Source organism: Cheilinus undulatus, linkage group 12 (genome assembly GCF_018320785.1).
Source record: "Cheilinus undulatus linkage group 12, ASM1832078v1, whole genome shotgun sequence".
In the NCBI taxonomy this organism is placed as follows: Eukaryota; Metazoa; Chordata; class Actinopteri; order Labriformes; family Labridae; genus Cheilinus; species Cheilinus undulatus.
This window is the reverse complement of record NC_054876.1, coordinates 48053252-48066773: the sequence shown is the minus strand read 5'-3', so window position 1 is coordinate 48066773 and position 13522 is coordinate 48053252. Positions and strand designations below refer to the sequence as shown.

The following is a 13522-nucleotide window of genomic DNA, read 5'->3' as shown; positions in this document are numbered from 1 at the left end:
TCTCCTCATAATTTCGGCATTTCTAATGCTATTTTAACAGTTGTACTTTTCCTCTTATGCCCCTGAACTACTTGTAATACCTTTGTCTTCTATTATACAATTTCAACTATTTTGCTTTTTCTAAAAAGAAATAACATTATTTAAAATGGGCCAGCTTTCCAAATCTTTCAAAACTCCTTCAACTTCTAAGGCTTATAACTTCAGCTCACTTCCACACACAGATGTAATTCTCACTTTAAAGTGTAGACAAATTCTTTATCTATTTAGGAATAACTCACATTATTGGTATCTTTTACAGATGTCCAACGATAACTGATCAAACTTTATGCAGATTTTGGCTTTCTCAGACTTTTACAATGGCAGTGAATGGAGAGGCTTAGAGCAATGATGTCATATTCTAGAGCATGATTGAGACGTTGTGAGTAGAGGCAGAACTTCCTGAACAAACTGCTCTCCTGAAAAGAATATCTGGTCCAAAGAGCCCAACCAAACTTTAAAATGTAGCCACACATCTCCTCTTCCTCACAAAAAGATTTGAGGTCAAAAGGATAAATGGTTTCCCCAAAGTGGGGTTCAAAGCGTGACCATCATCCCTTCAGCTGTCCATCTGCACTAATGTTCAAATTTATCCTAGAATTATCAGGGAAGGCTTTCTGAACCACTTTATTTAACTTGCTCTTGAAGCATGATTTCTCACTTCCCAGACATAAAACACACATCACTGCGTTCAGCAACTTCTGCTGATTCTTATGATATCTTTGGTTTTCTGCTAGCTGTTACAGCTAAAGCTGAAATTGGCATTCTTTGAGTCCTACGATTTGAGTTTTCTGCATTAACTGACAGCTGTAACTGACATTCCTTTGATCTCCGCTGTGACTAACTGCTCTGATGTCACCATAGCAACTGTTGTCATGCAAGAATATGAACAAATCACATCCTGAGAGGGGCGTGGTCAGGGGCGGAGTCAGACAACTCAGTAACATTTAAAGCTACAGACACAGAAACAGCTCGTTCTGAGCAGCGCTGAAACAGGGGGGCTTTTAGACCTGCAAAAATCCAATACTGGAGTGTTTTTACAGCAACAAACTTTACAGGCATGTTTTAGGGACCTCTGAGACCAATATAAACCTGTCTTAAAGGGGTAAAATATGTGACCTTTAATTGGTGTTTCAGTTAGAAAAAGATGTCAGTCCTGCGGTTCTTCCAGACACTACAACACGGACTAAATCTACGCTAATTTACCCCAAAATCATGTGCCATTTCTGTCTTTAGTCCTTGACGCTGCTGTGGTTAAAGTCAACTAGTCAGACATGCACACATTATAGGACTCCTATAAACGATGTATGTCAATAAAAAATACACAGAGCAGAAAATGAGAAAACAACGGCGTCCTTCAGCATTTATACACTGATAATGTGGCTGACTTTACATTACTGCAGAAGAGCCATTACTTTTTATGAGTCAATATCCAAGAATAAATATGCAACAGCTAAAGCGGCTCTATAAAGACAAGTTCAAACTATCCACCATGAGCTTTTATGAACCTCACAGAAACTTCACCTTTACTTCTGTTGATACCTGAGGGAATAAATCCTCATTATTTGTTCTCTGATGGGCACAAACGCTTTTGTTTGTTAGAGTCCAAGTCAATAAAAACAGTTCAATGATGTGTTTGTGTTTCATAGACCTTTAACTGAGCTTTAAACTCAGGGACTTAAATGTCACCGCTCTCCTTTTAATGATCTGTTTTTACCAACACTACTGAAACACTTTGAGCTTTACTGCCTGTGAAATATGATATGCTCGACAGTATATCAATAAAACTACACTTAATTGCAGTTTTTATTTCTTTCATTAAAACTCCAAGGTCTCTCACCTGCTCCTGGGTTGAACTGATCCCGTCTTCTGCTCCTCGCCATTCCCCGGCTCCTCCTCCTCCTCCTCCTCCTCGTCAGGACGCTGCACCTCTAAGTGGATGTGGCTCGGGGAGGAGGGGCAGGGGGAGGCAGCCGAGGAGCCATGAGCAGGTGTGTCCTGGGAGGAGGAAGGTGGAGACGAAGAGGAGGAGGTAGATGAGGAAGAGGAGGAGGAACCTCGCTGACACTCGTCCTCTGACAGGTTTTCAGACCAGGTGGAGACGAGCTGCTGGAGGTCGCTGATTCTCTCCAGAACGCTGTCCAGAGCGGAGAAAACGTCCTCACCTGCCAACAGGTGACTCACCTGAGAGAGGAGGACAAAAACAGTTACACTTTAATTTCAGAGCTTGATAAAGCTGTTAGATAAACAGGCTTTCCAACCAAATGTCCTGACATTTTGTGTTTAGTTCTGTCGATTTTCCCAATAAATAAATAAATAAATAAATAAATAAATAAATACATACATACATACATGCATACATACATACATACATACATACATAAATAAAGGTCTGGCCTTTCTGACACTTCACATAGTGAAACTAAGACCAATTTGGAGCAAAAAAAATGTGGAACTTAAAATCACAGAGTATGGGCCCTCCCCACTTGTCATTTAGCACCAATAACAACCGATTTTTGACACTTTTAACCCTTTTTTGATACTTTTTGCCCCCTTTTGCCTCCTTAACACAATTTTTGAAAGATTTTATCCCCATTTAAACCACTTTTCCTGCATGTTTTATCCCCTTTGGGACACTCATCAATTGCTGCCACGTTTCTTCTATTTTTGCCATTTTTAAAGCCCTTTCCATTACATATTTTCAACATTTTTTGCAACTTTTAAACCAATTTTTCCCACTTTTAACCCATTGTTGATACTTTTGCCCCTTGTTGCCTCTTTTAAATTATTTTTGAAAGATTTTAACCCAATTTAAACCACTTTTCCTGCATGTTTTACCCCCTTTGTGACACTCTTTTATCCAAGTTTTGCCACTTTTTAACCCCTTGTCATTACTTTAAAAAAAAAAAAAAGTTTTGCAACTTTTAAACCAATTTTTCCTACTTTTAACCCATTGTTGATACTTTTTGCCCACTGTTGCCTCTTTAACACAGTTTTTGAGGGATCACCAGTGAGCTCTATCCCTGTTATCTATAACAGCAGACCTGACAACAGAATAGGCCGGACCCCTGAAAATCAATTTTTCCCACTTTTAACCCATTGCTGATACTTTTTCCCATTTTAACACAATTTTTGAAAGATTTTAAGCCAATTGAAAACACTTTTCCTGCATGTTTTATCCTCGCTGTGACACTCTTTTATCCAAGTTTTGCCACTTTTCTTTTTTGCCACTTTTTAATCCCCTTTTCATTACTTTTTTAAAAACATTTTTTGCAACTTTTAAACCAATTTTTCCCACTTTTAACTCATTGTTGATACTTTTTGCCCATTGTTGCCTCTTTAACACAATTTTTGAAAGATTTTAACCCCCTTTAAACCACTTTTCCTGCATGTTTTATCCACTTTGTGCCACTCTTTTATCAATTTTTCCACTTTTTAACCTCTTTTCATTACTTTCTTGCACTTCTTTTTTTGTCATTTGTAACAAATTTTTGATACCTTTTGTGCCTTTTTTCCTCTTTTACCATTTTTGCCACATTTAACCTCCTTTCACCACTTTATCTGGTCATTTTTGCATCACTCTGCCAACCTTTACCCTTTTTAAAATACTTACTAATAATGACAGTAAATCTCTGTAAAAACAGATCAAATGTTCAGTCATTCTAAAACTATTTCAATGTTATTCTTTGTGGGTTGGATTTAACAGCTGCAGACATTTAAAGCCAAAAGATACTCTTAAAATCTTCTTTTCCTCCTTTTCTGAATTTTACAATCTTTTGGGGGCCGGACAGGACATTTTGGGGGACCTGATGTGGCCCCCAGGCCACCAGTTGATGATCAGTGATCTAATTTAGGCAATTTTTTTACCCATTTTAAATATGTTTTTTTAACAAAAGTTCTTTTCATTTTAAGAAGGCTATTTACTACACATGAATAAAGAGAGATATTTGATTTTCCTTGATAAGAATGGTTATTATTTAGGTCAAATATGAAATATGGTTTTTACAGCTTAACTTCACAATGATCATGATTTTCCCGACCTCCATGGGCCCCAGTTTGGCTGGGTCCCAGTAACCTTTCCCCTTATCCCTCTTTATGGGCGGCCTTGTCTGCACATGACTATTCTTCAGGGGGTTCCTGGTCTCTGGTACTTTATTCTGGGGGTCGCGGGCTGAAAAGGTTGAGAACCCCGGGTTTCCAGCATGACCTCTGAACCTCTGTGCAGTTCTAAGTAATTCATTCCTAAAATAAAGCACTGTGTTGGAATCCTCCTTTAAATAAAGCCAGCATGGAAAGTTTTTAACAGCAGTCGTTCACTTCTCTCCTGTCAGCAGATTTTAGAGTTTGATTGCCGTACGTCAGCGCTGAAGGAGAAGTGTTACTTACTTTCTCCACATATTTGAAATAAAATATAACTGCTTCCTTAAAATCCATTACCTAATGTGTCCTGTAATATTTTATGTCGACTTTAACGGCTGCTGTCTTTTCGTCAAAGAAGGTTCCAACTTTTTCCAAACCGTCTCCCAAAAACACGTCTGAAGCAAAAATGATTAATGCAACTTGTCAGAAAATATTGTTTCAATCTGAGCTGGAACCTGATAGGAGCACTCAAAGAATGATTTCTGGCTTTATGGAGAAAATCAAACTCAATATGGAGCCCAGCTCAATCAATAAGCTTGATTGAATCATGTTTTTAGAGATGTTCAGCACATTTGATCCTTTCTTTAATACAGAGATTTAAAGAGAGGGAGAATGGAGCCTTCTGCAGAGATTCTTAGTTTTGGTGATCAAGTTTATGAACACTGGCACCGATCGCTGTTTATTAAAGTCTCGATACATGGATTAACCATAAAATAATATTTTTGACATGGATGCTTTGGGTGCGTTTGCCTTAAAGTTAATGTTGAGGGTCAGTGTATTCTCTGGCAAATCCATTACTGATTTAAACTAGACACAAAAATCTGGAGAAACTCTTGTTTTTCTGTTCTTGTCAACAACAACAACAACAAAAAAAAAATGGTGAGAAAAACTAGCAGTTTTATCATTTTTAAAATTTTGGTTACAAAAAACAATTCTTGTTTTTTAAAATTCATTATTCTGTTTTCTTGTTTTAATAAAATACAAGAGGAAAAAAAAAAAATCCTGTGACCCATTGGAAAAAGTGAACATTTCAAAATAAAAGCCCTCATGTCCAAGCCAACACGTACCCATTTTACCATTTGTTTGTATGTTGTTTGTTGTTTGTTTTTTGCTGTTGTTGTTCATTTATTTATTTACTCCTTTTTTTATTGTGTGCACACAGTAATCAATATTAATTTTCATAATTTATTTTCATCCTGATATCAATGTGATATTGATCACTACACAGGCTAAAATATTGACATGAGGGCTTTTATTTTGAAATGTTTCGCTTTCTCAATGGGTCACATGATTTGCTTTTGTTAAAGTGTTTTTATTAGATCAGGAAAATTGAATTTTTTTAAAAATGGACCCCTTCTTTAAAAAAATGTTTGTCGTTTTTTTTTGTGACTAAAATTTTTTGTCTGTTTTTTAAATGGAAAAAAAGAGAGAAAATGGCTCATTTTCCATTTTTTAGGTCATAGAAACACAAAAACAAAAGAAGGGGTAAAGGTTTTTTTTTCAGTTCCATTATTCTGTTCTCTTGTTTTTATAAAATACTCGAGGAAAAAGAAATCATGTGACCCGTTGGGAATAGTGAATATTTCAAAATAAAAACCCTCATGCCCAAGCCAACACGTTTTAGACCGACTGTTTGTCTGTTGTTTGTTGTTTATTGTTTGTTCTTTGCTTTTAGTATCCATTTAACATACGTTAACTTATTTATTATGTGCACACAGTAATAATTATTAATTTATATAAATACATTTTCTTCCTAATATTGATGTAGTCCATTAAATCACCAGGATTTTTACTGTTGTCATTATTTTTGATACATTGTATAGAGCAAATAGACTTAGTATTATACTGGAAAATGCAGTGGATGGCCATACAGGCTTAAATTTGACATGAGGTTTTTTTTTTTTTTTTTTAAATGTTCACCTCTTCCAGTGGGTCACATGGTTTACAGGAAAATAGAATAATAAAAAAATGGACGCTGCTTAAAAAAAAAAAAAAAAAAAAAAAAATGGGAAAGGGTCATGCTTTTCTTTTCTTTTCTTTTTTTTTTTTTTTTTATCAAAAATGCAATATAAAGAAAAATGAGAAAATGGCTTATTTTTCATCTCATTTTGGTTACAAAAACAGAAAAACAAAAGAGGGGTCCAATATTTGTTTTCTCAATTTGAATATTCTGTTTTAATGTAATACTTAAGGAAAAGGAAATCATGTGACCCATTGAGAAAGGTGAACATTCCAAAATAAAAGCCCTCATGTCAGTATCTAAGCCAATATAGCCATCTACTGTGTTTAATAAACATTTGTGCTCTATACAATGTATCAAAACTAATGCCGAAAGTAAAATTGGCCTAAATATTAACATGAGGGCTTTTATTTTGAAATGTTCACATTTTCCAATGGGTCACATGGTCTTCTTTTCCACTAGTATCTCATCTAAACAAGAAAACAGAATAGTGGAATTGAAAAAAAAAACAAACAAATAAAATTGACCCCTTCTTTCTTTCCTTTTTTTTTTTTTTTTTAAATCATTTTTGAGACCAAAATGATGGGAAAACGGCTTGTTGGTCCATGTGTCCATTTTTTGTCAAAAATTAAAACAAAACAAAACAAAACAAAAAACAAACAAAAAAAAAACAGAAAATGGCTTGTCAACCAAACGGTAAGCATCACTCATATTTCCTACAGTCAAATTCAAACACAACAAATGTAACCATGTATGACCCACCTCTGACTCCTCTCCCGTCCGTTCTGCGTCGCTGCCACTCCCCCCGCTGCTGCCATCACTCCCTGACAGCTGCTGGTCGTCAGGCACGTTGTCGTAGATACTCAGCCGGTGGTCCAGGGATGCGAGTGGGCTGGGGACTCCAGTGTTACAAGGAGGAGACGAGGGGTGCGGGTCATCAGTGGCCAGAGATGAAGGGCCACGCCGGCTGCTGCGCCGCCCTCGATAACCGTGGAAGCTCCCAGTCCTCCAGTTGATGGAGGAGTCGATGATGGGGGATAGGAGGGCGTGTTTATGGGCCAGAGAGGTGGGGAACGTCCCCGGTTTGTGTCCATGGGGGATTTGGAAGACCAGACTCTCGTGGCTGACGTTGTTGTTGTTGTTGATCTGGTTTCTGTAGTCCTGAAGGGTCAACAGATGGAGAAGTGATGATTAAATCAAAGTTAAGGACAGATTAAAAGCTGTAAAACAATCTCAGACCCCGACCTCTGTTCCTGTGTAGATCTGGTTGTTCCGAGTCTGATCCCCAACGTCGCTGTTGGAGCGTTTACAGTTACTCCTGACCCGGGTGACGGGGCTAGGCGTGCTGACGGTGCTGCTGCTCCCTGATTGGCTGTTACTACTGCTGCTGCTAAGGGTGTGAGGAGACGAGGGTGAGGAGGAAGATGCTCGGCTGCTGGAGGGAATCAGGAGGAAGAAAGTCTGCGTTATGAACTTTTGTTTTCCTCTGAATCTATCGAAACATTTTAACAGCAACATCTGTTTGTGGGTAATTCAAAAGTAAAGGTTTCAAGTTCTGACCTTGATGGGCAGTGCAGCCTCTCCATCCTGTCCTCCTCCTGGACCAGAATTGGCTCGCTGATAACGTGCCTGGTCGGCCCCCTGCTGTGACTGCCGCTGCTGTGAGCAGTGTGAAGGAGGCCAGTCGTCCCTCTCAGCCTCAGCTTCTCCATCTTCTTCAGCAAACTGCTTCCCTTCTTCCTGGGCGGTTTGTCTCGGAAGACGCCTTCAGCCTCCAGAAACGTAGCGACTGGTCCACCAGGAGAGGGGGGCCCGCTGAACGAGGTGTCCAGAGATGAGGTCTTATTCCTGGAGGAGCAGCGGGAAGAGCTCCTGCTGGTTTCCTGGTCGTCCGTAGTGCTGGCGGTGGCAGTCAAGGAAGTGTTGGCAGTGTCTTTCTGACCGTTGTGGCGCCCGCTGTGGCCTTCGCTCTCGGTGCTGCTGGAGCTGTGGATGGAGCAGACATCATGGCAGTCACACAGAGACACATCCTGGGGTCCAGAGGGGTTATCAGACAAGTGGAGGATGTCTGAGCGGCGTCGCCATCGATGCGCCCGTCTGTCATAGGTCCAGTTGGGGCTGATGGCACAGAAGTCTTCCGCGTCACAGTCGTCTCCCTGGAAGAAGAAGAACGGTTCAGACTGCCATCAATCTGCATAAAGCTCACGAATATTATCAGAGAACACACAGATAGGAATATTTGAAGAGGAGGGTTAAGCAGGCATGCATAATAATGTGCAAACAGAGGAACTGAACAAACACAAAGATGTTTTCTCAATAATTAAACAATCATAATTATCATTATTGATTTATACAAACCAGATCATACAAACATCAAACACTACACAACTGTACAGAAACCATGGCTCATTTAAGGCTGTTATTTTACACTGACACACCAGATAGACTGTTTCACATCCATGACATGGGGCATACAAACCATGATTCCAAAAAAGTTGGGACAGGAGCATGCTTACAGCTGTGTTGCATCACCTTTTCTTCTAACAAGGCTATATACAGTTGCAAGAAAATGTATGTGAACCCTTTGGGATTTCTTGGATTTCTGCATAAATTGGTCATAAAATGTGTTCTGATCTTCATCTAAGTCACAACAATAGACAAACACAGTCTGCTTAAACTAATACCGCACAAAAGATGATATGTTTTCATGTTTTTATTGAACAAAACATGTAAACATTCATAGTGCAGGGTGGTAAAGTATGTGAACCCCTAGGCTAATGACTTCTCCAAGAGCTAATTGGTGCCAGGAGTCAGCCAACCTGGAGTCCAATCAATGTGATGAGATTGGATGTGTTGGTTAAAGCTGCCCTGCTCTATAAAAAACACACACCAGTTTTGAGTTTGCTCTTCTCAAGAAGCACTGTCTGATGTGAACCATGCCTGGCACAAAAGAGCTCTCAGAAGACCTACGATCAAGAATTGTTGACTTGCATGAAGCTGGAAAGGGTTACAAAAGTATCTCTAAAAGCCTTGATGTTCATTTGTCCACGGTACGACAGACTGTCTACAAATGGAGAAAGTTCAGCACTGTTGCTGCTCTCCCTAGGTGTGGTCGTCCTGTAAAGATGACTGCAAGAACACAGCGCAGAATGCTCAATGAGGTGAAGAAGAATCCTAGAGTGTCAGCTAAAAACTTACAGACATCTCTGGCACATGCTAACATTTGTGTTGACAAATCTACAATAAGTAAAACATTAAACAAGAATGGAGTTCATGGGAGGACACCACGGAGGAAGCCACTGCTGTCCAAAAAAACCATTCCTGCACATTTGAAGTTTGCAAAAGAGCACCTGGATGTTCCACAGCCCTACTGGCAAAATATTCTGTCCATAGATGAAACCAAAATGGAGTTGTTTGGAAGAACACACAACGCTATGTGTGGAGAAAAAAAGGCACAGCACACCAACATCAAAACCTCATCCCAACTGTGAAATATGGTGGAGGGGCCATCATGGTTTGGGGCTGCTTTGCTGCCTCAGGGCCTGGACAGATTGCTGTCGTTGACAGAGAAATGAATTCCCAAGTTAATCGAGACATTTTGCAGGAAAACTTAAGACCATCTGTCCACCAACTGAAGCTCAACAGAGGATGGGTGATGCAACAGGACAATGACCCAAAGCATAGTAGTAAACCAACAACAGAATGGCTTCAACAGAAGAAAATACGCCTTCTGGAGTGGCCCAGTTAGAACCCCTGCCATGGGCACTAATACACCCCCCATGAAAGATGCAATGGTTTTCTGAATTGTTCCTGAGTCCATGTTGTTAAATCCATCACAGAATTATGTCATTTTTCAATGCAATGCCATCAAATGGATCAAAGGTCATGTGTTCGATGTTGCTATGGCCTTGCCTCTTATTTGCAGAGATTTCTGCAGATTCTGTCCATCTTTTGAGGACATTATGGACTATAGATAGAGAAACTTGTGTCCTGCAATCAAGGTGTAAAACACTGAAGCTGTTAAAGATCCAGATATATTAAAGAAATTCAACAGTAATGAATTTGTCCTCCCTCTCTCTCGTTACAGGACACTTCCTTCCTTTCACTTAATCTCAGAGAGACGAAGAGTGAGGAGGAGGAGGACTGATCAGTTTGAATCAGTCAACATCATCTGATGTTTAATGAGAAGATTTCACAGTGTGACACCCCCCACAGCTCGGGCAGCTTCTCATTGAGCCCCCCGCTGTGATTGAGTTTGTCGGTGTTTGCTCTCAGCGCTCACCCTGCGTTTTGATCTGCGCAGCTCCAGCCTCATTTCCACGCTTTTGTTTAAAGTGCTTAATCTCCTGGAAGAGAAGAGAGAGGGAGAAGAGGGAGCCTGTTAAAACTGGGGATGACACAGAATTACTCTGACCTTCTGGAAAATATCCTCCTGTACTTGCTTCCCATTCTGTTGTACTGTTATAACTTTTAGATTTGTCAGCAAAACTTCCCTTCATTGTTTAAAATTTCTTAAAATGATATGAACAAACAGGCATCTATTATACAATATACACAACCATTCTGAGCAGATAACAACACTTCCTGTCTCATAATCACCATTATTTTGTCATTAAACCTCTAACTGCAGCATTGCTTCATGTGATCAGCCAGAGTTTTAGAAAGCAGTTGACTCCTAATGAGTTTATGGCTTCAATCTCTTGTTTTAAATTTTCTCTAAGTCTAAGTCTCAGTGTCATTCCTTGGTTTCTAAAGAGACCAACAACTCTAGAGATCCGATGAAATGACAATAAAGTTGATCCCTGATCTTTGGCCTCGGTGCTCTGGTACTACAAACACTGATGAACATCCCTGTGTTCAACATTCATGGCTAGCAGTCCAACAACAAAGCACCGCTTGGGTTCAGATCAGGCCGGCCATTCCTCCCAGTCACCCCCTCCACGTTTCTCCGTCATCGCCCACATAAGCATTGAAGTCCTCCAATAGAACTATGGAGTCCCCTGGCGAGACCCCCTCCAGGACCCCACCAAGAGACTCCAAGAAGGCTGCATACTCCGAGCTGCCATTGGGTGCATAAGCACCGCCGCCAGTGTTGCAGGGAGGTGACCGTCTCGTTCATTTGGGAGAACTCCAACACAGTAGCGCTCAGCCGGGGGCTCGTGAGTATCCCAACACCCGCCTGGCACCTCTCACCCTGGGCAACTCTGGAAAAGGAGAGTCTAGCCCAGTGTTACTCAGCCCTGCTCAACCAAAGAGCCACATTGTTGAAAAATACTTTTGCAAGAGCCACAATCTAAGTGGTGAAAAGTGGCAGAAATGGGTAAAAGTGACAAAAAGAAAAGTTACAGGTGGCAAAAATGGTCAAAATGCAGCAAAAATGAGTGAAAAGGGGTGAAAATGTGGAGAAAAAGTGGAAAAGTGGTCAGAAAGTAGCAAAAATGGGTGAGAAGTGACTAAAATGGGCAAAAAGCAGTCAAGCTTGGCAGACATGGGCAAAAAAATTGGAAACAAGTGTTATGTAATGGCAAAAGGTAGCTTAATTGGGGCAAAAAGTGGCAAAAATGGTGAAAAAGGGCAAAAAGTAGCAAAAGAAGAGGCCAAATTTTGGGAAAAAAGCAAACAAGTTGTATTTAATGGCAAAAGGTAGCTTATATGGATGAAAAGTGGCAAAAAATTGTTAAAAAAAAGGGCGAAAATGGGATAAAAGTGGCAAAAATAGGGAAAAACTGTCAAAATGAAGTTGCAAAAATGGCCAAAAACAGGATAAAGGGGAGTTTAACGGCAGAAAATAGCTTAAATGGTTGAAAAGTGGCAAAAATGGTGAAAATGGCAAAAAGTTTCCCTATTTTTTAGGTTTTCTCAGGGAATAATATTTAAAATTAAGACATAAAAGAGCCACAAATAATCACAAAAGAGCCACATGTGGCTCCAGAGCCAGGCGTTGAGTTTCACTGGTCTAGCCCATCTCCAGGAGTTCGGTTCTGGAACCAGAGCTGTGCGTGGAGGTGAGCCCAACTACATCTAGTCAGTACCTCCTGCACAAGCTAACCCTTCCCCACCATCTGCCTCTCCCATCCCTGCAGGAGGTGGGTCCACAGGGGGGTGGCTCCCTGTTACTTCTCCGGGTTGGACCTGACCTGGCCCCATCCATGGAGAGAAGCCCAGCCACCAGACGCTCGCCTTCCAGCTCCCTCCCAGGTCTGGCTCCAGAGGGGTGCCCCAGTTTCTTAAGTCCAAGCTGCCGATTTGACGTTACATAATGGGGATTTGTATCGCTCTTTGTCCAAACCCTCCCCTGGACCAATTTGCCTTGGGAGACCCAATCAGGAGCTAACGCCCTGAACTACATAGCTCCCAGGTTCATAGGGCCACACAAACCCCCCCTCATGATAAGGTTATTGAGACCAGGTTCATTTTATGTACGTAGCTTTATCGTTTATTTCTGCTGTAAAAAAAAAAAAAAAAGGGAATTTTAATGCAGAACATTTTACAATGACTTTGTAATGTCTCATTTAAGAAAATGCAAACAACAGCAGTGCACAGAAATGTTGCTTTCTCTCTGCAGCCCAGATAAAGGTTGATTATTCTTTTGCCTACTTTTTGACTCATTTGCACAGGTTTAGTGGGCACACACTAAATCATGAATCAAACATTACATTTCCTGCTCCACAGGTGTACTGGATTACATGAAGCTGTAGCTGCTATTGCACATTAAGCCAGCACCAGCAGTGTGGAAACCAAAATTACCTGCAGAGTGATTCGAGAGCGTCTTTGTCCAGGAAGTGGTGATCACGCTTCACCCACTCGATGTCGACGGGGAACCTGCAGTCTGACGCACAAACGAACAAAGAAACAATAAGGAGCTGCCCGAGGCCCTCTCTGTTTATCTGTGTTTGCGTATTTGCTACAGGATTACACTGACAGCCTTGTATTTACCTTTGAATAATTGCACATACTGAGGGAAGCCAGCCGCTCGCAGCCAATCACAGGCCTCCTTGGCTTCAATCTCTGCAAACAGTGAGAAGGAAAACAGCGTTAGATTCAATTAAAATCATTTCGTGCTCCGCCCGCTTTAAGAGGGCAAATATTTGCACTTAATCAGTCGTCTGTTTATGAAGTTTAATTACATTTGCATTTGGGTGAAGAAAAAAACACTAAGGGGGAGAAACTGGAGGCACACGCAGGTTATTAATTATCTGTGACACTTGGAAGAGGCCATTTTAATTACTGCTAATTGGTCGAGTGTGGGGACGGGAGCTTCTCAGAGAGGGAAAATAGATTTTTATTCATGCTTCCCTCCTCTTCATCTTCTTTCCATCTGCCTCGTTTCACCCTCTGATGTTGTTTTTCTCGACTCATCTGCAGCTGATACACGAGATAAAGGCG

The 13522-nt window shown here is 40.6% G+C and overlaps 1 protein-coding gene across 5 annotated transcripts in view; it reads right to left on the bottom strand.

Annotated features, from left to right (window-relative positions):
- si:dkeyp-23e4.3 (rho GTPase-activating protein 7) overlaps window positions 1-13522 on the bottom strand; it is a 179453-nt gene that overhangs the window by 27603 nt on the left and 138328 nt on the right. For 4 of the 5 annotated variants that reach the window (XM_041801675.1, XM_041801671.1, XM_041801672.1 and 1 more), the window contains 7 exons: window positions 13073-13144; window positions 12884-12965; window positions 10419-10482; window positions 7697-8292; window positions 7382-7571; window positions 6899-7297; window positions 1877-2220 (listed from right to left, as the gene is read on the bottom strand). In XM_041801675.1, the coding sequence (XP_041657609.1) occupies window positions 1877-2220; window positions 6899-7297; window positions 7382-7571; window positions 7697-8292; window positions 10419-10482; window positions 12884-12965; window positions 13073-13144 (1747 nt within the window). The remainder of the gene's footprint in view (window positions 1-1876; window positions 2221-6898; window positions 7298-7381; window positions 7572-7696; window positions 8293-10418; window positions 10483-12883; window positions 12966-13072; window positions 13145-13522) is intronic. The other variant, XM_041801673.1, reaches the window with a different exon arrangement.